The sequence below is a fragment of the Dermacentor albipictus genome, chromosome 7, assembly GCF_038994185.2.
Source record: "Dermacentor albipictus isolate Rhodes 1998 colony chromosome 7, USDA_Dalb.pri_finalv2, whole genome shotgun sequence".
Lineage (NCBI taxonomy): Eukaryota > Metazoa > Arthropoda > Arachnida > Ixodida > Ixodidae > Dermacentor > Dermacentor albipictus.
Genome location: NC_091827.1, coordinates 91,556,914 through 91,582,519, shown reverse-complemented (window position 1 = coordinate 91,582,519; position 25,606 = coordinate 91,556,914). Strand labels below are relative to the sequence as shown.

Genomic DNA, 25,606 nt, shown 5'->3' with positions numbered 1-25,606 from the left:
AGATCACCGCCCTTCCAGTGCGTGAAGATGGTCGAACAGCAACGCTGTATTAGTGAAACCGAGTGTTACACCATGGAAGTCACACTTCGCAAGCAATCTATATTGTAAATCTTTTGTTTCACCGTTATTTCACCTAATTTTGGCTTTTGCGCGCTTTGCGTGGTGAGCATGCTTTAGGAGTACGTTTTTTTATGCAGTTATCCCAGTGTTATCGTTCTTTTTCTTTTTATTTTCTTGTGCGTAAGATTACTGTGGCGCGCAGCTAGAAGTCGGCCCTACGACGACGAGCCCGTTCACAAGCGAACTCTCGTTGACGCTTGCCGCAGGCAGTTTCTTACTGAGTACGCACTACTCGTGGTCTTCCCATAGTTGTAGCTGTGATGTAATGGCTGGAACCGCTAATCCTAAGCTCCGTATATTGGACGCAAGGCCAAACACTGGAATGCGGGCACTGCAATCGTTTTGAGGAATGATTGGATTGGTTTGACAATTTACGTCTTTGTGTTTTAATGAGGTTACACACACGTTCGGCTGTGACGGCGAGAACGTCAGTAACGGTATGCCCTCAATCCACCGTAGTCGGTTGAGTTAGATGTCTTGAGTTCGTTCGGTGGCGTGGTAAGCAGCATCCGCCCGGCAGTGCCGCTTGCCATTCTTCAATGTTAAGTTGCTTCAAAATTAAATCTATTCGTTACTTAAGACAATGGATGGCTCATACCCCCTTAAGCAATTACTCTTACCCCCACAAACGCGGCCTCCCCGTTACGACGACAGAAGTGAAATTCTACGATGGAATAACGGGCAGCAACGAAGCCACCTGTGCAAGACGACGACGACGCTCCAGTCATTGATGATGACGATAGTTTTAGTGAACTCCTACAACGAGGGCACAGGGTCCGCATAAACACCTTCACTGTAAAAAGCTATCTCCGTCCGCCCCCACGTGGACGATCTCATCTGTGCTTCTGAGGGGGGGGGGGGCGAAGAGGGGCGTCATGTGGAGAGGGCTACGCTCGTCCACAGTGTCAGTTCCTGAGGTCAGTGCGCGGAAGCATCCTGTGTGACGTGTATCACTGCTTCTGCTAGGGGCGATGGCGAGCGGCTACGAGTGAGGCTCGATGTGACACACCCTTGGGTGTTGCCGCCGCTGACACTAGAGAGCTTTAGAATTGGGGGGCGCAAGGCACTGGGCCCCCAAGCCGCGTTGCGTTGGTTGCTCTTGGGCTTAGATGAGCAGCAGAGTTTGAGGATTGGGTCGAACGCAGACAGCGTCGGGTTGAGCGCTCCGCTCGGGACGCCACAGTGTGGAAAATAGAAAGGCTCTTGGAAGCAAAAAAAAAAGAAGGAACCTCTTTTCTTACAAATGAAAACGAATAGAATGCATTTTTGAGCAAGAAGAGCGAACAATATTAGAAACGTAATCACTGTGTTAGTACCGGTTAGTATTACGAATTAGGTGTGCGATTCTAAGCCAAGCAAAGCCAATCGAAGCGAAGGGCTCTTGGTGTTTTCTTGGGTCGCGCTGCGAAAAAAACTGAATTCGCCCGCGTGAAATGGCGAAAATCAGTTGAAGTAAATAAAGTTTGCTCTGCGACCATCTGCTGTACGTCATCACTGTCACCCACGAGGGCGGCCCAAGATGGCTTGGGGGCCCACGCTAGTTTTCGATTTTTGGGTCTTGGGTTCACGCCAACGCAAGAACCCAAGACTGGCTTGGGTTCTGCGCATTGTCAGGATTGGGGGCTCAATCCCATCGTCCGTGGTCCTTTGCCAAGATTGGAGTACGGCATGAATTCGAAGGTAGCTGGCCCATGCCGTCGTCCAACTTATTTACGCTGAGATCGTTGATGAAGTGAAGAACTGTTTCTCATCGAGAACGAGGAAAAGGGTTTATTTACAGAAATTAAATCAGTCTAACATGACTGCTTGAGAAAAAGAGTATCAGTCCAACATGACTGCATGAGAGAAGTGACTCAGTCTAACATGACTGCTCAAGAGAAGTGTCTTCAGCATTCGCACAACCACACTTTTTATACACTCGATCCGCCGGCCATACGAGGCGGCGACTGTTCGTTTACTCATCACCAACTCGCCGCTGCTCTGCAGATCAGTTTACAGACACAAAGGCACACACATTCCGATGCCCAAACGACGGCGTTGGAGGGGTGCCGTTCCGGGAACTATCGGTGCCGATCGAGGGTCGCTCGTTGTTTTGCGTGTATGCCGAAGCGTGAGAAGCCCCAAAATACCTCGTTCCCGCGGCAGCTTGTCCATGCGTGTCAAATCAGCTCCGCATTGGGGAACTCCGGAATCATTGTTCACACACCGAACTTGTTCCGTCACAATGTCGATGGGGCTGTAGGAAGGAGGCAGGTTTCAGCACAAAGGCCGCTTCTTCGAACGCCTCCCAGCTGCAGCGACGGTGAGGGGGAGGTGCGCGTCGTGTCGCCCTGTCGTAACTGTGTGGCAATCTTGTTTTGCAGCTCGCCATTCTTAACAGCGCCTCCATGGCCCGAAAAATCTCGACTGTCTAGCGCTGACAACCGCTAGGCAGGAAGAGAACGGCTGCTGGTCAGGGGGGGATTGATGTCTTGGCTCGCAGCGACCACTTGTGCATTGATGTCACCGCCCCAAAACATCCAACAAGGACAGGCAACTGCAAAATGAACCCCACAACACGGCTCTGCGCCGAGATGACGCGCATTGGCTCTCACTTTAGACTCGCTAGGCTTCAAAAAACAAAACAAAACAACAACAACAACATAAGTGCAGAAACAAAAAAATGCTACATTTCGCTATGCCAATTTCTGAAGAAAATTCCTTCTGACAAATTCAGCAATCATGGAGGGAATCCTGCTAAATGAGAGGGGATCTTCTTCGCTTAAAGAAAAGTTAACACTAGTAACCCTAAAATTTAGGCGGGACCCTCAAACGCAGAATTCAAATTAGCCTGCTCAAACCATCCGCATTGCTATGCAACTTTCCCTTCTTATATCTAACGGAGAAGTTGTACTCTTGGAGAGTGAGGCTCCATCGGAGCAAGCGGCCGTTTTTGTGTGACATTTGATTGAGCCACGTCAGAGGACAGTGGTCGGTCTCGAAGATGAACTTCGCGCCGTACAAGTAACACGACAACTTCTGGGCGGCCCAAACCAAACAAGCGCATTCCTTCTCTGAAGCGCTGTAGACTTCCTCCCTTACATTTAGTTTACGGCTGGCATAGAGGATAGGATGCTCCTCGTTATCGTCGCCGACCTGACTAAGTACCACGCCCATTCCTCTGTCGCTTGCGTCGCATTGAACTATGAATTCCTTTGTGTAGTCTGGCGCGCGAAGCACAGGGCGCGAAACCAATAGCGTTTTCAAACTTTGGAAAGCGTTCTCTTTGTCCTTATCCCAGTGTACGTTACTCGGTGCTCCCTTTCGGAGGGCGTCTGTTAATGGACTTGCCAATTGCGAGTAATTCGGAATGTACCGTTGATAGTACCCCACAAGTCCCAAAAATGAAAGAAGGTCCGTTTTCGTGCGCGGCTGAGAAAATCCTCCAATCGTAGCTATTTTCAGCTCAGCCGGCCGTTTCATGTCCTGACCGACAACATGGCCCAGATAAGTAACCTGCGAACAACCAAACCTAAACTTTTCCGCTTTCATCGTTAAGTCGACTTTAAACGTACGAAGCCTCGCATTTTTGTCGTAATAGAATTCGGGGTTCTTTTGAGCTATTTCCATGATCTTTCCGACTAGTTCTCGGGTTGCGCTTAGCCGTTCCAGTAAATTTAGCACGTATTCAACCACTGTTGGACTCTCCCCTCTTTCCTCCCACATCTCTCTTAACATTCTCAGTGGAGACCGGAGTGTCCTCCCATACACTAGTTCAGCTGGTGAGAACCCTGTCGCCTCATGTGGAACCGTTCGCAAAGCAAACAACGTTGCCGGCAGACAGTTCTCCCAGTCCTCCTTGTGCTCGTAACAGAGCGCACGCAAAACTCGCTTAAGCACCGAATGCCACCTCTCTACACTGTTTGACTGAGGGTGATAGACAGAACTGTGTATTAACTTTACCCCGCACTTTTGCAAGAATGTGGAAGTCAGTGCGCTCGTGAATACTGAGCCTTGACCTGCCTGAATTTCGGCTGGAAACCCAACTCGTGCAAACACTGTCAAAAGCGCGTCCACTACTTCGGTGGAGCTGAGCTCCTTCAAAGGGATTGCTTCTGGAAACTTGGTAGCCGGACACAGCATGGTAAACAAGTACCTGTAGCCTGATTTTGTTTTTGGAAGAGGCCCTACCGTGTCTATTACAAGCCGTCTGAAAGGCTCTGTTATTAAGGGCACTACCTTCAGTGGAGCTTTCCATGTCTCCCCTGGTTTACCAGAACGCTGGCAGGCGTCGCATGATCTCACAAAGTTTTCTACATCTTTGAAACAGCCAGGCCAGTAGTATTCCATAAGCAATCTTTCCTTTGATTTGTTTATGCCTAGGTGGCCGGACCACCCATTTCCATGACAAAGACTCAAAAGGTCCTCCCTATACTTAGTAGGTATGACTAACTGATCTAAAATCCTACCCTTTCGATCTCTGTAATGCCGATACAACAATCCTCCTCTCTCATGTATCGTTACGTTGCGCCTAGCAATGCCTTCTTTAGCCGTGTCATGTAATTTAGCTAAGCTCCCATCATTCTTTTGCTCAGCTGCCAGTGACTCTCTATCCACGCGTAAGAGTTGATCAAAGTTCTTTGAGGCCGGTGATAATAACGACCCTGTCTCGCTTGTGAGCGCGTCTACTTGCTCTTCCTGCAGGCTAGAACTCTGACACTCTAGTGCTACGCTCTCATTGAGCTGGTCAGTTGGCAGGCTCTCCTCAGCTGTTCTTTTGACCCTCGGGCCCAGCTCGGATTCGGGTATTGAAGTTATCCCCTTTTCTGCTTCCGCTGGAGGAGCTTGAGCATTTTCAGCCGAAAGCGCCGCGATCTTACGAGCTTGGCCTCGGGTCAATGCCTGTACTATGCCTTTTCCCAGTTTGAGCCCTCTGTCACGCAGTAACTGATTCGAACGATTCGAAAAGATGTAGGGATATTGCAGTGACAAAAATTTGGAAACTGCAGCCTCAGTCTCTACTTCCCCGAATGGTCCACTGATTTTGACTTTGGCCATGGGCAGACACACGCTGTGTTCTTCTACAACCTGTTTTATCCATGCTACTTCTCCGGTGAAGTCATCTACCATCACGTAAGACGGATGGACAATGTCCAGCGTGGCGGCACTGTCTCTTAGCACTCGGCATGGTTTTCCATTAACTTGCAGGTCGTGGAGATATGGACTTAAAAGTTCCATGTTCTCATCTTTTTCCTCCACGTAGGAAAAAACTACGCTAGACTTCTCGCAGTTTACAGCTATATGTCCCAGTTTGTGGCATTTGTAACAGCGAATTGGTCTAACAGATTCGAATTTTCTTTTCTGTTCCTTTTGTGCGGTTTCTCCGTTAAGTTTCTCCTCGCTCTTTTCTGCGGGCTTTTCCGCCATGTCTACAGGCTGTGATCGTCTAGTTTGCGCACCCCTTTTGAACGGAAATGGTTTCCGCGGTCCATTTCGACCGTCCCAGTTTCCCTCCTCGGCGTTCAACTTTCTACGGGTTGCATACTCTTCGGCTAATTCAGCCGCCCTTTCCACAGTGTTTACATTACCTCTGTCTTGCACCCACAGTTTCACAGCTTGGGGGATGGTTTTGTAAAACTGCTCTAGACACATGCATTCAATGATCATGTCTCTGCTGTCGTACGCTTCCGCGCTTTTAAGCCACTCGACTAGGTTGGCCTTTAAGCTATATGCAAACTCCGGATAGCCCTCGCTATCTTTCTTGCCTGTGCTCCTAAACCTTTGCCGAAAAGCTTCGGCTGAAAGGCGGTATTTCTTCAGGAGACTAGCCTTAACTTTTGCATAATCATATGCATCCTGCACACTCAATCTGGCGATTACTTCCGCCGCCTCACACGGCAACATAGACAGCAACCACTGTGGCCATGTACTCGGACCGAAGTTCATCTTCTCGCAAGTCCTTTCAAAACTGCTTAGGAATAAGCCTATGTCGCTCCCGACCTCAAATGGCTTTAATAGCCTGTCCATGCGGTACGATTCTGCCTCACTTGATCGTCCCAGAGCACCTTTACTTCCTTGAGACATCTCCAAACGTTTGCTTTCAAGTTCCAGTTGCATTTTTCTTAACTCGCGGTCTTTATCGCGTTCCTCTCTCTCTCGTTTTTCTCTGTCCCGTTCTTCTCTTTCTCTTTCCCATTTCTCTCTTTTTTTGAGAAGTTCCATTCCCATTTCAATATCTGCCTCACTGGCCTGATTGGAAATTAGCTCCAATAATTCCGATTTGAGCATTTCCTTGCGTACATCTAGGCCCAGTTCCTCACCAACAATCAACAACTCGTCTCTCAGCAGTGTCCTTAACTCCATGACTGCTGCTTTACTGCCTTGATTCTGCTCTCTAAATCTAGCTAGGAAAACACAACCTAGCTAACACACAACAATCTAGCTTCCCTACTGTTCTAAACAGAACAACCACAAAATGAAGCCTAGAGAGTCAAAGCAAAAACCAAGCACTCACCGCAGATACAGCACCATGTCGCAAAGTCCATCTCACCGCTGTCAGCCAGTTGTCAGGATTGGGGGCTCAATCCCATCGTCCGTGGTCCTTTGCCAAGATTGGAGTACGGCATGAATTCGAAGGTAGCTGGCCCATGCCGTCGTCCAACTTATTTGCGCTGAGATCGTTGATGAAGTGAAGAACTGTTTCTCATCGAGAACGAGGAAAAGGGTTTATTTACAGAAATTAAATCAGTCTAACATGACTGCTTGAGAAAAAGAGTATCAGTCCAACATGACTGCATGAGAGAAGTGACTCAGTCTAACATGACTGCTCAAGAGAAGTGTCTTCAGCATTCGCACAACCACACTTTTTATACACTCGATCCGCCGGCCATACGAGGCGGCGACTGTTCGTTTACTCATCACCAACTCGCCGCTGCTCTGCAGATCAGTTTACAGACACAAAGGCACACACATTCCGATGCCCAAACGACGGCGTTGGAGGGGTGCCGTTCCGGGAACTATCGGTGCCGATCGAGGGTCGCTCGTTGTTTTGCGTCATGCCGAAGCGTGAGAAGCCCCAAAATACCTCGTTCCCGCGGCAGCTTGTCCATGCGTGTCAAATCAGCTCCGCGTTGGGGAACTCCGGAATCATTGTTCACACACCGAACTAGTTCCGTCACAATGTCGATGGGGCTGTAGGAAGGAGGCAGGTTTCAGCACAAAGGCCGCTTCTTCGAACGCCTCCCAGCTGCAGCGACGGTGAGGGGGAGGTGCGCGTCGTGTCGCCCTGTCGTAACTGTGTGGCAATCTTGTTTTGCAGCTCGCCATTGTTAACAGCATGCGCACTTGTGGCGCGCAATTTTCTTGGGTCCCCAATGGACGACTTGCGGGAAAACGAGCGCCGTCTATAGTACATCACCAAAAGCTGCAGCGCTTTGGGTGCGAGGCTATCTGTGTGGAAAACTCGAACTGTTCAGCGAGCAGTGCCATTTGCTTTATGGACGCGCTTTCCTCGTGTAGGCTTGCAAAATGATTGAAGAAGACCCAGTATCGTTCGCATTTTCGGTGAACGGGTGGACCACACACCTGTCGTAGTGTACAATAAGTAGCGAGTGCTTGGTGTTACTTAAACTCGCACTCTGTGCGTCAAGCTCATCATGGATGGGGCCTCAAAGAAGAAGGGTAGTGCGGGCGGCGTGCAAACCATCTATGCGACCAGGTGCGTACACCGTGTCTGCATGGTACCGTCGAGCCCCGGGCAACATCGCTGGAGCATATTGTGAATGTGTTGCAAGGTAAGAAACTTTTTACTCAGCTGTTTATTGAAAATGCAATATAGCCGAACTGAACCGTTGGGACTTGCCGAATAGTTATCATTTGCAAAGCTCCGAAAATCAGCTAACTCTGATGCAAAGCACAACCTTCCCTGTCGCAATATTTGTTACTTTCCAAACTTTCTGGGCATCAGCTTGCCCCAGCTACACTTCATTCCTCCGTCTCCACTGCTGAAGCGGTTATCGCCATGCAGGAAACTAAGTACGGTTTCGGGGAGGCGTTGACCTTTTTCGATGACTCGGGGAGAGTTACAATGACTCTGAAATGCTTTGCGCGCAGGAGAGTATCCTGTTTTTAGCACATACATGCATGTTAATGCGGCTTCTCTCTCTCTGATTCTCTATACTATTGCACAGCGCGGCAGTAGCGTAGGAGGCTCACGCTTGCACTAACATCGGTTATTTCCGGGGTTCTAAGCCGCTTACATGACATGATCGATGTTCGTGCGATATGTAATAAAAGTCCAGGAGGCTGCTCGGTTGTCAAAGCACTTGGCTCTTCCGTGGTTAAACGGCCGTTATATGGTGCACGGTCGACGGTCGCGCAATGTGATTAAATAAATAAAAAAAACGGGAGGACTATAAGATTCTCGGGAGCCCCGACTTCGTACGGTTTGTGCACTATGCTTGAGTATGTTAAAGCGCACCGGAAGAAAACGATACGATGCGATGGTAGATCGCACTCAACAATATTTTTAGGTACTATAAATACTTGTTACTTTTCAGGTTGAGTGAGACGTGCCAGCACGTTGCCGGCCTCTTACCGTTGCCGACAAGGGGGCTGTGCGTGGGAAAACAAGCCGTCATGCACGGACTTGCCATGCAAGTGGATTGTTCCTTCAGAAGGTTTGTATCATTCCATACGTGGCAGTAATTAACTTACTGTAATCCAATTACACCAATTTAATTACTTCTCTTGGTTATTTGTAATGTAATTCATTACTTTTCTGGTCTAGTAATTTATTAACCTAATTAACTTTTTGTGAGTAATTTGGGAGCGAAAATATTTAATTGCTGCCTAAATTGCTTCTATATCGAGGGTGCACTCCAGCTCTTTGTGGTGTTGGCAAAGAGTTGATCTCTTGTTTGCCGGGTTGGGCATATTGAAAACAGGATCGAGCAACGTGAAAAACCTGGGCCAGTAAGGCAATGAAGTTGAAAACGTAGGGGCGTGTCCAACTGCTTTCAACAGGGGTGTGTTCAACTGCTAAGCTGGATTTGAGAAAAGGGAAATATAGATAGCTTCTGGCGCTTGATGAGGACCCAGACGTACCGACAAGCGATTTAACAGCTTTTTAGCTGTACCCAAAACTAAAAAAGTTTTGCACCATGTATCGACCGGGTCCCGGTCGAAGAAACCAACAGCAGGCGTTTCAAGACAACAGTCAACCCTTATGTTTATTGCGCTGGGCATTTTATACCAGAGCGGGGGAAAGGGGGTAGGGGAAATACAGGGCAAGGAAAGGCACGTGTCGTTCCAGCGTGCCAAGATAGCTTGTGCTCGTTGAACTGATACGATACACACCATACACAATACAGGGTTGCTCCTAAAAAAATATCAGTAGAACGGCTATTTGGCCGTGCAAAGGGCACCCTGTCTTCAAAGCAAGGCAAATATTTAGGCGCTGAATCTGGAACTCAGCTACCCCTGCGATGAAGTAAATTGAGAAATACGAGATGGCTGTAGGAGCTGCATACAGTTTTTTCTGAATATGAAGAGTAATAAGTAATTAAAAAGTAATTGCAATTACCTTCTGAAGGTAATTGCAATGTCATTGCTCTTTGCGATCATTAATTGGTAATGTAATTTAATTATATTGTCACAACATTCAGGATAGTAATTAGTAATGTACTTTAATTACTTCTTTGAAGTAATTTTGCTATGCATGTATTATTCTGCAAATTTATTTGCTAAATACTTCCTTTAGTTAAGCTTCTGGGTAATGGTTCTTGAAACTGTGAAAATCACTGCACACTTGCATGCTCAACTTGCTACTGGTGCATGTATAACGATAAAACCCTTTGGCGAAAAGCAGTGCATGATTATGGGGCCTGCTTGTTGTCTCTATTTATACCCAAAAAGTGCATCAAAAAAACTCTGAAATGCTCAATTTTTCATTTCAGCAAGGAAACCAGCAGCAAAACGTCCACTGCAGGAAATTCCTTTCCATAGGAACGTTATCAACAAGCCACCATGTCCATAACGGCTACGCGATTACAACCCGAGCCAGAAGGTGACTTCTGATGCTGATATTTCCAAGCTGAAGGCAAGCCTTGTGATTGCGTGCCCAACACTGCATGCAGTGCGATACATGTGCCCCCGCGAAACTCAGCTGGTCACGAAAGCAGCCGCAAATGTACATTTGGAAATCCGTGACGAGGAAGATCTGTGGGGCAGTCACGCCACAGAAGTTGTGGCTCTTCACTACGAGTCTTTGAAGGCGACATCAAGTGAGGAAAGACAGCGCATATGCATCCGCACACTTGGACAAGCCAACAACAAGAATTGGTTTGCTGAAAGAACAGGCCACTTGACATCATCATTATTTAAGAGAATATGTCACGTCGCGAAACCAGAGGGTTTGCTGGGCACCCAAATTACCCAAATGACAAAGCAATGTCAGAAGCAATGGCATATGGGCGGACGCATGAAGACTGTTCAGTGCAGTCTTATGTGCTGCTGATGAAAGCCAGAGTCTACACTGTTGAAGTGAAAAACACAGGGTTGCACGTGCACACTGTAAGATAGGGAGACTGGAGGTAGCAAGGTGGACTAGCTTAATTTGAAGAAAATGCAGCAGCTGTGCACACACAATGATAAATGCAATGCTACGAATTAATAGAGCAGAGTAGCTCAGAAAACAATTTGATATTTATAGTATCCTAGCTAAAATGAAAGAGTGCACATACTGCGAAGGAAACAGCAAAATCATGTGTTTTTGTGATGCTGTATTACTGTTGCTTGTGCACCGTGATGACATGCTGATTAAAAAATCTAGGATTTCACAAGCCATTTGAATGTGTCAGCTGATGTGTGCTCTGTATATGTCACAGGATGTTTTATGTGCATGTCTTAGGGCAGCGCAATGACAATATTCCTTGGTGCCATATGTGTACCTTCTCTGAAGAGACTGAAAATAAAACAACTTGAATTTTACACTGTTTTCATCAATTTATTTCCTCATAAAACAGTAAAATCGCAACACAGTAGTAGCAGCAAAGAAAGAAAAACAGCAGTTTGTGCACTGAAACTGTTTTCTGTGCTTATACAATGAGGATAGTACTAGGGTCTTGTTGGTACGGCATATCTTATTTTGTTATAGCGCAAGCTTGACAAGGACAAAAGAAGGCACATCTGACACACACAGCGCTGTGTGTGTCAGATGTGCCTTCTTTTGTCCTTGTCAAGCTTGCGCTATAACAAAATAAGATGTGCTTATACAGCCACTTCATCTTTTATGAGTGGATTCCTAAAATTGCTGAGGAAGCAGCACACTTGAAACACGTGGTCAGCAATATCAATCATGGAAATTGGGAATGGCCGGTCAAGTAGAGGAAAACTTTTCACGCGTGCAATAGCCCGTTCGACATGGACTCTTGCACGGGCAATGCACCGCGTTTCATGGACGGCAGCTGGTGGCATCTGTTTTTCATGACGCTGACGGAATGGTGGTCGGTACACAGTCACTCCAGGGGGCATGTAGGGGAAGGTGAAACCTTTGTCCACCATGACTGCATCTCCTTCTACTAACTCGTCGAGCAATCCACTGCTTTCCAGGATCGTCGTGTCTGACACTGACCCACCCCAAAGGCGGGAAACAAATGCTATGTATCCATCGGGAGTGCACCCCACAAGCACCTTGTATGTGTTGAAATGTTTGTATGCTGAAAATGTTTGCCTTTGGGCACTTAGCGACGATGGTCGCTGAATTCTCACTTCAGTTGCATCAAGAACCAATCTTGTGTCCGCAAAGTCACGAAATGACTTCGGCAGGTATGGTTGCAAGGCTTCCCGAGAAGGTAGCGTAGTAAGTTTTTTTAGCTCTCGTTGCAGCAGATTCACCCATGTGGTGAAAATGCGGCTAACCTGGCTTTCACATATTAGGAAGTTGCGTGCTAGCTCTACACCACCTATTCCTCTTCTCAGCCTAAGCAATGTCATAAAGAACTCATTTTCCAATTCACTATCTTTTCGATGGCCACGGAGGTTCTTTCCGCCTTTCTGGTTTGAACCCCAGTATGCCATTTCACTAGCAAGGGGGTTTAAGTAGTCCAGTAAGCTTTGGAAAACTCCAATGTTTGGGAGTCCAACGTAATGCATGCATTTGCTTGGATCACGCAGTATTTTTACTGTGAGAAGTCTTGACTCTACCCTTTCAAGTTTGTTTTCAAGCCTTAGGTTTCTGTTCTGAAGCTGGATAGCAAGTTTCTGCAGTTCACCGAGAGTGCGCTCCATGCGTCTCACGTTGCCACAACTGCACTGTTGACAACTGCATTCTGGCAGCGGTGCCTGCAATGGCTTGGTATCTGCAAATGATGGCAAAAGGAAACAAACTGTCACTTTCAATCTAGTAGCAGAGGTGCTGTGATAGAACATATTGGTTGCCTGCTGACAACCACTGTTTCCATAGCTGTACTGCATACGGCACAGGAATCTTAAGAGTGTCATACCGCGGTGGTCACATTTCGATGGAGGCAAAATGCAAGGGGCCCGTGTATTGTGCTTTGTCGGTGCACGTTAAAGAACCCCAGGTGGTCAAAATTTCCAGGGCGCTCCAGTACGGTGTCCCTCATGGACTGAGTCGATTTGGGACGTTAAACCGCACGAAACCAATCTAATGTTGACCTATAATAACCCATGCTCACTCCGCTCCGGTTAGAAAATAATCACGGACCCAGCTTTGTTTCAAAGCCAAGCATAACGCTAGCCAAGGTCCACTAAAGCAAAAAAAAACGGGACTAAAGTGCTGAAAGTGCAGTTTCATGCCAGTGATTTTTGCAGTAAGTTATGGAAAGGAATTATAGGTGTAATGTTAAGAGACAAGAAAAGAACAGGAGGGGTCGGGGAACAAATCCGTGTTGATGACGCCTTGGTTGAAACCAAGAAGGCAATATAGCCGACGGGCATTAAGAGTAACGGACTCATTCCAAGGCATGGCAAGCATAACAGGGGACGTCGAATGTTAGGTGGGTGGATGAGATTAAGAAGGTTGCCGGGATAAGGCTGCAGCTAGCACACGATCAGGTTATTGGAGAAATATGGGAGAGGCCTTTGCCCAGCAGTCGGCGCAGTTAGGCTGATGATCTTTGATGGTGTATTTCTGTATTATTCGCAGTAAACTCTTGTTGATGTCGAAAATAAAGTGCAGTGTTATATAATGCTGAGACAAATTCCAGGGAGGATTAAAGTAAACTCAGCACAGGAAACATTAATGTCAGGTTACGAGTCATAATACCTATGCTACATATACCTAAATGTCTTTATACTGACGTGGTATAGTGAGCGAATACCTTTAGTGGTTTCCCCTTGAGCCGGTGATGGGGATGCAGGCTGTTGCGTGCTGGTTAGTAGCTCCGGCTGGGCTGCAGATGTATTTTCATTCATGCCAGCATCTGCAGGATGAAGTGAAAGAATACCAAAACATTTCCATAACTTGTCGAAGTCACTACAGGAATAACCTTTACAACCTTATAGGCTTTTTTGCTATGTGCTCTTAGTAATTATAATGCTAACGCTGAGCATACCGTGACAGCCTTTTGCTGTTTCGGTCTAATGTATATTGTAACGCACAATTGAGTGATGGTACTTTAATCGCTTTACCTTGGGCGAACTTGTGCCCGACACACAGCTAAACAAGAGCTTCACAGGAGCGTTCGCAGTCTTTTCGCAAGAGACCCGCACGTCTTCTTCTTCGCTCGTGTCCCGCGCTCATGACACGCTGCTCCGATTGCGCGTGCCTTGCGAGCCCGTGTTGCCCGCTTCACTGCCGCTATCTTTCGCAGGTAGCAGTAAACAACTGCACGAACGCAGGAGGCGGCTGGCGCGCGTAATTCGAAATCATCTTGTGTCATTGTCCCCCTTCCAAGAGTGCATCGTCCCGATGCTCATACAGAGGGCGGTGATTTCTAGGCTGTCATGATTCGCAACGCTTGTAGGCGGAAGCAGTTATTGCCTGTCGTGGTACGGTTTCATTCTGACGACGTGGACGATTTCTGTGCGATGCCGCTGTCGTGATGAGGTTACTTGACCTTCTGGAGCAACTTCGTAGTTCAGCGGACTAATTCGGCGAATTATCCTATACGGGCCGAAGTAACGACGAAGAAGCTTCTCGGATAGGCCGCGCATCCGTACGGGAGTCCACACCCATACTTTGTCTCCAGGTGCATACTGGACGTCTCTTCGTCGCACGTTGTATCGGTCCGCGTCGGTTTGCTGTTGCTGCTGGATGCGGTGTCGCGCCAACTGCCGTGCTTCTTCAGCTCTTTGTGTGAAGTCGCTGACGTCATTGTCATTTTCGGAGGTCTCATCTACTGGTAGCATTGCATCTAAGGTTGTGGTGACGGTCCGGCCAAAAACGAGTTGGAAAGGTGTCATTTGAGTCGTCTCTTGCACAGCGGTATTGTACGCGAACGTTGCGTACGGTAGTATCCTGTCCCATGTTCGGTGCTCCATGTCCACGTATATTGACAGCATATCAGTCAGCGTTCTGTTGAGTCGCTCAGTCAGTCCATTTGTCTGCGGATGATATGGCGTGGTTTTGCGGTGACTGGTGTGCGTCAATTTCATAATGGACTGTGTCAAGCGGGCAGTAAATATGGTTCCTCGGTCCGTGATGAGAACTTTAGGAGCGCCATGCCGCAGTACTATGTTAGTGACGAAAAATTCAGCGACTTCACTGGCCGTTCCCTTGACAAGAGACCCTGTCTCGGCATATCGAGTTAGGTAGTCAGTTGCAACTACGATCCAACGCTTTCCTGATGACGATGTGGGAAAGGGGCCAAGTAAGTCCATTCCCACTTGTGCGAATGGAGTTTCCGGTGGCTGTATCGGTTGTAGGAGACCTGCTGGCTTGAATGGTGGTATTTTACGTCTTTGACAGTCCCGGCAGGTTCTTACGTAGTGCTGCACAGAATTCAATAACTTTGGCCAGTAATACTTCATGCGGATGCGTGCGAATGTTCTGCTCACTCCTAAATGTCCTGCTGCTGGCTCGTCGTGGCATGCTTCCAATATCTCGAGTCGTAACTTTGAAGGTACGACGAGCAGAAATGTCTCTGCACTATGTTCGAAATTTCGTTTGTACAGGACATTATTTCTCAGGACGAACGACGACAAGCTGCGGACAAAAGCTCGTGGAATGTCGACAGGATGTCCTTCTAGGTAATCAATGAGCAGGCGTAACTCCGCGTCGGATCGCTGATGCTGAGCCATTTGTGATGATGTTACAGCTCCTAGGAAAGGGCAATCCTGTTCATTTTCCCTAAGCGTAGATTCGGTGTATTCAATCGGGGCACGGGACAAGCAATCTGCATCACTGTGCTTGTGACCGGACTTGTATACGACCGTTATATCGTATTCCTGCAGCCGTAGACTCCACCTTGCCAGCCGTCCAGATGGGTCTTTGAGATTCGCCAGCCAGCACAACGAATGATGGTCGCTGATAGCTCGGAATGGTCGGCCATATAAGTATGGTCTAAACTTGCTGATGGCCCATATCACCGCAAGGCATTCTTTTTCTGTCGCTGAGTAGTTCACCTCAGCCTTCGAAAGTGTTCGACTGGCATACGCAATGACTCGTTCCTCTCCGTTTTGCCACTGAATGAGGACAGCACCGAGACCTAAATTGCTTGCGTCTGTGTGAATATCAGTGTCGGCTTCCTCGTCGAAATGAGCGAGAACTGGGTGGTTCTGAAGACGCTTTCGGAGCTCATTGAAAGCATTCTCCTGCTCATTCAACCAGACGAAAGGCGCGTCTTCCTTTGTTAGCCGCGTTAGTGGTTCGGCAATCCTTGAAAAATTTTTCACAAAGCGTCTGTAGTAGGCGCAAAGTCCTAAGAATCGCCTAACAGCCTTTTTGTCGGTTGGTTTCGGAAATTTCTCCACTGCCGCAGTCTTCTCAGGGTCCGGGCGAATGCCTTCTGAACTGACGACATGGCCGAGGAAAAGAAGCTCGCGAAAGCCAAAATGACATTTCTGCGGTTTTATCGTCAGACCTGCTGACCTAATCGCTTCCATCACAGCCCGCAGACGTTCTACATGCTGCTCGAAGGTGGTAGAAAAAACCACGACATCGTCAAGATAAACGAGACAGGTTTGCCATTTCAGACCGGTGAGCACAGTGTCCATCATCCGCTGAAATGTGGCAGGTGCGGAACAAAGGCCGAATGGGAGCACTTTGAACTCATACAGACCGTCTGGCGTCACAAACGCCGTCTTTTCACGATCTCGTTCGTCCACTTCTATCTGCCAGTAGCCGCTTTTGAGGTCCAGGGAGGAAAAGAATTTGGCATCTCGTAGTCTATCTAGAGTGTCATCGATTCTTGGAAGTGGGTACACATCCCGCTTTGTGACGGCGTTCAGCTTTCGGTAATCAATGCAGAAGCGCAAGGTTTGATCCTTTTTCTTTACAAGTACCACAGGTGACGCCCACGGACTTGCCGACGGCTGAATTACGTCGTCTTCAAGCATTTCCTTAACTTGACTTCCGATGGCTTCCCTCTCTTTTGGTGACACTCGGTAGGGATGCTGGCAAATAGGCCTCACTGATTCGTCAACAATTATCCGATGTTTGGCAATAGATGTTCGCCGGACTTTGGATGACACTGAAAAACATTCGGCAAATTCTCTTACGAGGGTCTCTATTTGTTCCTTCTGTCTGGGCGATAGGCCTGGTTCGATGTCGATGGCTGCGAGGACAGAATCCAGATCTTGAAAATTCGATGGTGAAGACTCCGGAATGCTGAGATCTGTAACTTGGACGAAGTTATTAAGGGTGGCAACAACGGTTCGCTTCGCGACATGTTGCACCTCATTCCCAAAATTAGTGAGGAAAACGTTGGCACATCCGCCACGCAGCTGAACAAGGCCTCTTGCCATGCAGATCCCTTTTTCGAGTAGGAGACTGGTGTTGCTGTCTGTAATTCCTTCGTAGTCGCTGAACGCGTCGCTTCTGACTGTGACGGCTACGCTGGATCTCGGAGGAAGCATCACGTCGTCATCGGCAATGTAAAGGGCGTCGAATGTTTCTTCAGTGTTGAATGCTGCGACAGCGTGCTTGGTTGAGAAGGAAACACATGATTCCTGCAAGTTGATTATAGCGCCATTATCCTGCAAGAAGTCCATGCCAATAATCAAGTCTCTTGAGCACTCGGGAAGTACGATTAAGCTGGCGACGTACGTGAAGCCTCGAATTCCTATTCTAGCCGTACACTTGCCCGTCGGGTCGATGAGGTGTCCTCCTGCTGTGCGAACTTGTGGCCCTTTCCAAGGAGTCAGCACTTTCTTCAGTTTCCTGGCGAGCTCACTACTTACTACCGAGTAATCTGCACCTGTATCCACTAATGCGTCTACTTCGTAACCGTCAACAAACACACGTAAATCGGAAGCAACGTCACTCTTACGGCACTGGTTTCTGAGTCCCTCTTCGTCGCTCGGAGTCATCGATGGAGGTTCTTCTCTTTTCGCGTCGGCAGCGACCTTACCTCCCGAGGTCGCTGGCTCTAGTTTTCCCGACGCGGGCTCTGTGAACGGCGTCTTGGAGAGCTTGAAGACGGGTGGGGGCTCGGTGACCGATGCCTCAACGGCGCTGTTGACCGAGGTTGGTGTTGCTGGTAGGCGTATGGGGAGCTTTGACGAGTGGACAGGTACTCTTCGATTTCCAAGGGACGCTCACCATTTCGAGGGCAAGGTGCGTTCACCGGAAAACCGCGAAGCCCTGCCTGACGATAGTGGCACATTCTGTACAGGTGGCCAGCCTCACCGCAATGGTAGCAGAGGGGTATTCGGTCAGGAGTGCGCCATACATCGGCCTTCCTGAATCTTCTCTCGGGTGGCGGCAGCGTAGTACGAGGCATCGAGCTATTCATAGCGGAAGTGGCTGCGACGTCAGCACGTCCGGGAGTTTGCCTCAGCACATCGGCATATGAGAGGGTCGGCTGGCGCAGGAGTGGAGCTTGGGGCTGCGCACTAAGCTGTGGTTCCCGGACCACCTGTCTGACTTCTTCGCGAACGAGGTCTGCCAGCGAAGAGGGCGTTGGAACGTTCTGGTCAAGCCGTAGCCTCTGAAGCTCTTCTCGCACAACGGATCGCACGAGCTCTCGCATGACCTCCACGCTGTTTCCGAAGACGGCCGGAAATACGCCCACAGAGGTGATGTTCATCTCCCGGTTGTACATCCTTGATCGCTGTTGCAACGTGCTTTCCATAGTCGTCGCCTCTGAACGAAACTCAGCGACGGTGCGCGGCGGGCTCCGAACCAACCCTGCGAACAGTTCCTGTTTTACGCCCCGCATTAGATGGCGTAGTTTCTTGTCCTCGCTCATGTTCGGATCCGCTCGGCGGAATAGGCGGGACATGTCTTCTACATACATGGCCACGCTTTCGTTGTTACGCTGGTTTCTAGCTTGCAGGGCAGCTTCGGCCCTCTCCCTGCGGTCGGTACTCGGATAGGTTGCCAGCAACTCCCGTCGAAAAGCATCCCACGACACAAATGTCGCTTCGTGGTTTTCGAACCATGTTCGTGCGCTGTCCTCCAATGCAAAGTAAACGTTTCGTAGCTTGCGCTCTCCGCTCCATCCATTGAACTCGGCCACGCGCTCAAAGCGTTCCAGCCAGTCCTCTGCGTCTTCAAATGTGTCGCCGTGGAAAGGCTCTGGCGTCATTGGCGAGTTGACTACGATATGAGTTGGCGTGGTTTGAGTGGTCATCTCGATAGCGTTTCCGCTAGCAGATGCTGAAGCACCGATAGAATCCGGCAAAGAGGAGAACTCAGGGGGCTCACCACGTAGGCGACGACTGCTGCGTTGGTGAACAGGAGTCAATTCGATGGGTCCAAGTTGCCGTGAGTCCAGGCTCTTTTCCCTGACTTGAGAAGGGCTTGAAATCATACCCCGCACCTCCACCAGATTTGTAACGCACAATTGAGTGATGGTACTTTAATCGCTTTACCTTGGGCGAACTTGTGCCCGACACACAGCTAAACAAGAGCTTCACAGGAGCGTTCGCAGTCTTTTCGCAAGAGACCCGCACGTCTTCTTCTTCGCTCGTGTCCCGCGCTCATGACACGCTGCTCCGATTGCGCGTGCCTTGCGAGCCCGTGTTGCCCGCTTCACTGCCGCTATCTTTCGCAGGTAGCAGTAAACAACTGCACGAACGCAGGAGGCGGCTGGCGCGCGTAATTCGAAATCATCTTGTGTCAATATGTACCTTTACTGGCCTTCCCTTGGTTCAACGAAGGGGCTGTAGGTTGCTGTGTGGCAGGGAGCTGACTTGCTGTGTTCTTGCTACCTTGCTGCTTTGTAGAAACAGCGCCTGTAATGAACTTTCATGATGGTTAGAGAAAATCAGCTAAGACTTTAGAAAAAGTGTACAAAAAAGCAGGTTAAGCATGCACAGACAAACAAACGAGAAGCCACAATGCCAGGTGCCTCTAAAAATTCAAAGACCATGATCCACATTGTCATCACCGTTGTGAAGAAACACAAAGCTGTGTTAAAAGTACACACTCAGTGCTCACCGCCTTGCAGCGGTTCAGACCAAATACAGCATGCACATCCCTATCACAAGCTACATGGTACTTACATGCTCCCGTCGAAAAGCTCTAACACTTGTTAGTGCGATAAGGGGTACTAATCCACCACGGTAGCTCAATGGTTAAGGTAAGTCTGCCGTGGTCCGAAAGACAAGCGCTCAATCACGACATGAACGGGCGCGTTGCCATGAAGATGAAACAACGCGCGTCCAAGTGTTCGAAAAGAGGACACGTCAAAAACGCTTTAAACCAGCACTCCTCACTACAGTATTTCTCATACTCGATAGGTTGCTCCAGGACGTTGAGCGCGAAAACGAAAAAGTGGTAACTTGCAAGGTCGCTTCTGAAGTCCAACGCAGCACTTCACGCTCACTCGATCAGCGTAAAATGTCCGCGAAGCGCATAGCAAAACAATAATTTCGAGCTGTACGTTTTCATTTTTAACAGGTCTGCAGTTCTTTAATTTCGCTAATCTCGTTACTTCTCCATTTAAACGTATTGTTGCAGCGTTCCGCGCGGCTTCTGAAACTCGCCGCGCTCAGTCGCGCGTATGCGGTTGCTAGCTCACATCAATCCCTATTTCAACCTATAAAAACGGAACAAGTACATACGAACTGAAACCTTGCATTCACCTTGGTTTTTCAGCCAACGGCTGTGCCGATCCGCACCAGCCTGGCCCGGAGTTCTCTTGTAGCAGAACATATTTGGCACGTAGTCGGGATGATTCTTAAAAGTTGACGGCCGCCCTGGAATTTTTCAAAATATTAGCAAAACCAGCAAAGCTGTCATAACTGCAGAAACCAGTGCAAAAGGACACGGCTGAGAAATGCGACATGGACGGACGACGCGGATACGCGGAGCATCCGTACGGGTGGTCATGCCAGATCGCTTTTCACCTTATCGATTCTGCTTACGCTGGCTAGAAACATAGTAAACTACCTAGCTCAACAGCATGCATTGCTCAAAACTCTTCGCATGTCTATCAAGTTTGTTTTAGCACTTACCTGCAATAAAATGCGCGCTGCAAATGCGTGAATGTTCGTTCGGTTGCCACAACGAACCGTCTTCATTCTTCCTTTTTACCGCAGCAATCCAAGCATCTCGCTTCTCGGGATACAGTTTTGCTGACGGAAATCTAAAAAACTTCACCGCCTCTTTGCCGTAAAAGTAATTAGTACAGCCATACGCGACGCAGTGCGCTGGCATTGTGCCGAAACGTGCAGCCCTGAAACCCCCGAGTCTGCCGGATCAACGTGGTCCGGCAGAAAGTCGTCTGTTTGCTTTCCAACCAAACTGAGGGCGCTGCTGTCCGGCTTCTTTCGCGCATGCGCAGCAGGTTTCCCGCAAGTCGTCAATTCTAAAACTCTCTACTAGTGTCACCATTTGCCTCCGACGAAGGGCCGCTCTCGTCGTGGGTGGAATGCAAGCGTGACAAGAGAAGCGTAGTGCCGCGTACAAGACCGGCTGCGCGGGTACGATGGCTACGACGATATGGCGCCAGAGCAGCGCACGTCGCTTGTAGGTAAACAAAGCGCGCTCCTCACAGCGTTCTCTTCCTAATGTAAACACATATAATCGCAATACAAGATATTGACACGCGAAATGAAAACACGTAGAGAGCTGCGCTCAAATTTCGCATTAGTTAGCATCGTAATCATCGGTCAATTATTTTTGCGGTCATCGTACTGAGGACACATATACAGACGTAGGATAGTGTAGCCTAAATACTGCTTTCGCATTTTAAAACGTACCGCGAACGTGTTGAGCAGCAGTCTCTTTCTCGCCTGTCAGTTGCTCGGCCTATTATCATCAGGGGCACACACGCTAAAAAGTGGGACCAGAGACTCCTTCGGCTAGTAGGTCGTACACGTTAAGTTAACTGAGCCAAACGAACAAACGACCGCAAACACACACGACACGCGGGCAGGTGCATCTCCGGGTGTCGTTTGTGTTCTCCTTGGTCGTTCCTGTGGCGTGGCTAGCCCCTCTGCCTCCTGCCTTTTCTCACAACGCTTGCTGTCGCCCTAATGAAACTTTGCTCGGAGAACGTGCTCACCGGTGTCGAAAAAGAGCGAGGTGAAGAGGCCGATGAGGATGTATCCCGAGTTGAAGATGAGCATGGCTGAGAATACGATCATAGGGTTGGTGCGGAAGATAAAGGCCAACCCGTGAGGACCATTTATTTGGCTCATCATGGCAAGCAGCAGCACGCTACCCAGTGACCACGTGGTCATGGCGCACAGGTAGTGCACCAGCCAGAACCAGGTGCGCGGAACGCCCATCAGCTTCGTGAACAGCTGCATCACGTGACGCGCGCGCCACCGACAGGTGATAGCACTGAAAGGTTTTGTAATCTCGTGGGGGGGCTGCGAGCAAAGCCCCCCACGGTGCAAGATTATTCGCTCTTGTGTGCCTCAGCCTTCTCAAACGTTCACCCACCACCATGGATATAGGAATTAGCTTAAGACTATTTTATATAGCGTCATATATGTAATATAGGGGATACCTCGTAGTTCGAAAGTAAGGCCTCCTATCTCGTATAAGCGCCTAGACGGAAGTGGCCGTAAAAGAACGCGGCGAAGCGACCGATGCGTCTTTTGCCACGTTTTGTCGATTGCAGCGGATCGAGAACAGCCCGCACTTGTTTTCTGCCTCTCATGTATTATGTATTACGCCTAACAATGCAATCAAAGAACATGTTTCTTCTATGCCTTCAATTATAGAGAAAAATCCGCGACTTGCGTGTTGGCAGCATCGTCATCTAAAAGGAAACATTCGCGAAATCCCAATTGACTTGTAAAGACAAGCTTTCTTACGACGTTTACTTGAGCATAGTGATAACTTCACCGCGCATGCTTGCAATCAAAGGGGGACTCAGTGAGGCATACGGTGAAGAAAAGAACGCTAATTTGGGGATACAATTTATCCCATGTAAGCTGCTTTCATATGCGATTTTTTTTACGATAAGTGTTCCGTTGCTTGTATTTTGATCTTAGTCTGTTGCTGTTGTACTTATGTTGAGTGAAATGTAGATTGTGATATCCTTGTAGAGTCACTTATCTCTCTAGAGTATAGGCGCCACCATACGAGACACTTTTTGGAGATGGGATATTTCTCGCCCTACAACACTGCGGCTTTACGTCTCATCTCAACCACGTGACGAAGTTTTGCCCGAAATGTACCGGCTACGTTCCCTGCGACAACCAGGATGACTGGAAATTGTTTTGTTGAGTTCCCGTGAAATGCTTGATGTCCCAACGCCATGGACAATATACAGAACTCTTGTATTCTCCGTGCAGAGGGTGTGGAGAGCCAGGAGCGCCATGGAAAACGCCCCACACAGCGGAAATAAGTGTATGTCAAGGCGCTGAGTAGCATGTATACACGTTGACAAAGGCTGTAGAAGTTTCGAATAATCACTGAAATACGCATGTGTATAAAGGAACGCAGTACTGCGTTTGCCATTGCTAAGAGGCAACCACAGTGCATATTGTGCCGCTGTTCTAATATTGAAGGAATTAAGTAAGCAGGTGGAAACCCGGGCTATTTGAAAAAGGCGGCAACGTTTCATGAGCAACATGGTTTTCTAGAACGCGCTTTCTTGTTCAAAGGCTACACAAAAAAGAAAAGCTGGCGGAAATGGGCTGTACGGCAAGTGGACGTTCTAACCATGATGAGTCAGTGGTTGTCTGTACTCTGAGATGCCATGTCCTCCCATTAGAATGTGTCTTAGCAGGGTGAGTGCTGTGGCTTCACTAAGAACATTTGATTAGTGAAATTCGCAAGCGTAGCACAAAGGTAAGGTTAGAAAACAGGCCGAAATAAATTTTATGTCGAAGTTTACAACACCGCAGATCAATAACAGGACGAATCAACTGTAGAAACGCGTACGAATCAAAGCGGCTTGGCTCGTTTTCGCGAAGCTGGACGCATCACCGCTCAAAAGTAGACAATTTGGAGGTACAACATGGACGAAGTGCATCGTTGAGCTGGGGAAATTAGGCGACTCGCGTTATGTTGAAATGTGATGGATTCGCAATGTCACAATCTGGAGGCAAACACACGACTTCAGCTCTCATCATGCCTTCTGTTTTAAACAAACTAAATTAATGTAATCTAGTCCGTGTTGGTATTATTGCAGTTAGTTCCTGAATTGTGCAAACAATAAACAAACGTCAAATGTTTCGGTAGATGCGTCACACCATGCCAGCGTATTTAGTAGTGCTCTCAAAGCACCAACATTATTAAGTTCGCTCGACAAATATTGCTACAATTTTAGCAGCTTTAAAGCGAAATCGAGCCATAATTTTGAGATTCCCTGGTTAAGGTGCAGCCACACGCTCAAAATACAAAAGGGGGTTTCCGAGAATGTTGTAATTGTCCTGTTTTGGATAGTTTATTATATAAAATTCTGCATATTAGAAAATAGAACGGTACAACGACATGAAAGTAAATCTGCACTGTATGTATGCTGATGTTAAACAAGAGCTGAGGATCATATAAAAAGGCCGGAGTGCCATTCTCAGCAAAATCCTTGGCGCTTCAGCAACACAAGCGCTCCCGCGACGCGCAAGTAGCCGGGCAGAGCACGAGGTTTTCTGCAGTCGCGAAACCAACATTTTGTGTGCTAGACCCGATTGGGTCATTCCTGTTCAGAGGTTGCAAGGAAAAATGAAAACAACCGCGGTCACTGCTTCTCGCGTAATCGGAACTCCCTGCTTAGTTATTGCGGCTATATTTCAGAGTGCAGTACATCGCCATACAGGCGAGCCATCATGCTGAATTCCCGGCCAGGGATGTTCGAAGTGGCGGGTTCTTTATGAGCGATGGCGAAGATAGCTTTTCTGTTTCGTAATAATTGCAGCGAGTCTTCAACGTGGGCATGCACTTTGTACCGCGAACTGAATTCTTTTTATACACGCAGCCTGACTGAACGCAGAATTGATAGTAAAGCCGGTCGCGCAGCCCCTGAACCCTTCAGGCTACGTGCGCATGGGCAGCAAGGTCTAGCGAGCTCCGTGAGACGGCGCACCATGCACCGAAAGCCGCACGCATCGCTCTGCGCGTTTGATATCGTCGCCCACACAGCAGATAGGCCAATATAAGACGAATTACAAGACACCAAGATGGCCTGTATATAGTATGGCCCTCCTGTTGCTCCATTCGCGAGACCGGCCGATCCCGTCGACAGCGTGGGCGCGTAGTGCTACTCGGGCCACCGTCGACGCGTCAAAAGGAAAAGCATTGCGGTACAATCATTGCAATGTAGCGGCCCAAGTACGAAGGAAACGTAGAAGAGGAGAGAGTGCGTTCGCAGAGGAATTTGATGCTTTCTCGATGCTATTGAAACATCAGTTTGCCATAAACTCGCTCAGTTTTGGTGACGCTTTTGAAATGTTACCTTTGGAGAAACTCTCTCAAATCAGTATTCTTGTTTGCATCGCGGATGATATTGGATCTTCAGGACTTTAGTACTACTTCTAGATGTTCTGATAAGCTTTTATGTTTCTTATTGGTCGGCGTTAAATTCTGCACTGGGAGTCGACCGCTCGTGGCACAAACTTTGGCACTGTTCGCAAAGAATGCCGTCCTGTTGTTGAAGTTGTACGCTGATTGCCGGATGAAAATGCGCGCTGCGAACCGAACCACGGTGTCACTCGCCTGCATGCCGCTCTGGCGCTCCTGGATGGCCCGGGTGATGACCAGGCAGAAGGGCCACGCGTACGCGACGCCCAAGCGCATGCCTATGAGGAACATGGTGTTGTCGGTGTCCTCGTGGTACGTGGGGTAGGGGAACTGACGCAGCTTGACCGCTAGCTGCTCGTGGGAGCGGTTACTGGAACGACGGTGCGCCAGTTCGTTGATGTGCGCCAAGTCCACCGCCACTTGAACGGCCGCAACTCGCAGCGACATGGCTGCGTGCCG

General features: G+C 48.6%; 2 protein-coding genes and 1 long non-coding RNA gene across 7 annotated transcripts in view; 1 reads left to right on the top strand and 2 right to left on the bottom strand.

The window, feature by feature from the left end:
• The window catches only part of LOC139048064 (phospholipid-transporting ATPase ABCA3-like), a 176,055-nt gene that overhangs the window by 116,493 nt on the left and 33,956 nt on the right, over positions 1–25,606 (bottom strand). For 3 of the 4 annotated variants that reach the window (XR_011507473.1, XM_070522455.1, XM_070522456.1), the window contains exons 4-5: positions 25,343–25,596; positions 21,738–21,978 (exon numbers count right to left, since the gene is read on the bottom strand). Coding sequence is in view for 2 of the 4 variants with exons in the window: in XM_070522455.1 (XP_070378556.1) it covers positions 21,738–21,978; positions 25,343–25,596 (495 nt within the window). In the remaining 2 variants the exon portion in view is untranslated. Of the gene's footprint in view, positions 1–21,737; positions 21,979–25,342; positions 25,597–25,606 lie in introns of those variants that run through there. The other variant, XM_070522458.1, reaches the window with a different exon arrangement.
• Positions 7,737–11,260, top strand: LOC139047530 (uncharacterized). Its single transcript, XR_011507198.1, has 3 exons — positions 7,737–7,892; positions 8,658–8,777; positions 10,056–11,260. It is a non-coding gene; the product is annotated as an uncharacterized lncRNA (long non-coding RNA).
• Positions 11,322–20,968, bottom strand: LOC139048063 (uncharacterized). 2 transcript variants are annotated; one of them, XM_070522453.1, is made up of 5 exons: positions 20,686–20,968; positions 20,314–20,427; positions 19,357–19,461; positions 13,443–13,544; positions 11,322–12,458 (listed from the first exon to the last, which is right to left on the bottom strand). In XM_070522453.1, exons 1-5 carry the CDS (start codon positions 20,885–20,887, stop codon positions 11,368–11,370), a joined length of 1,614 nt encoding a protein of 537 aa, XP_070378554.1. In that variant the 5' UTR covers positions 20,888–20,968; the 3' UTR covers positions 11,322–11,367. The 2 variants fall into 2 exon arrangements, with proteins under 2 accessions (XP_070378554.1, XP_070378555.1); XM_070522454.1 differs by having other exon boundaries at positions 12,322–12,458; positions 13,423–13,544; positions 20,686–20,962.

What these genes read in the sequence shown, in the direction of transcription:
- LOC139048063 (XM_070522453.1), bottom strand. Translation starts at nt 20,887, where the DNA reads ATGCCAGCGCACTGCGTCGCGTATGGCTGTACTAATTACTTTTACGGC. An exon ending in CCGTTGGCTGAAAAACCAAG is followed by an intron (nt 19,462 to 20,313) that starts GTGAATGCAAGG and finishes AGTTCATTACAG; the next exon opens with GCGCTGTTTCTACAAAGCAG. An exon ending in TCAAGGGGAAACCACTAAAG is followed by an intron (nt 12,459 to 13,442) that starts GTATTCGCTCAC and finishes CATCATTTGCAG; the next exon opens with ATACCAAGCCATTGCAGGCA.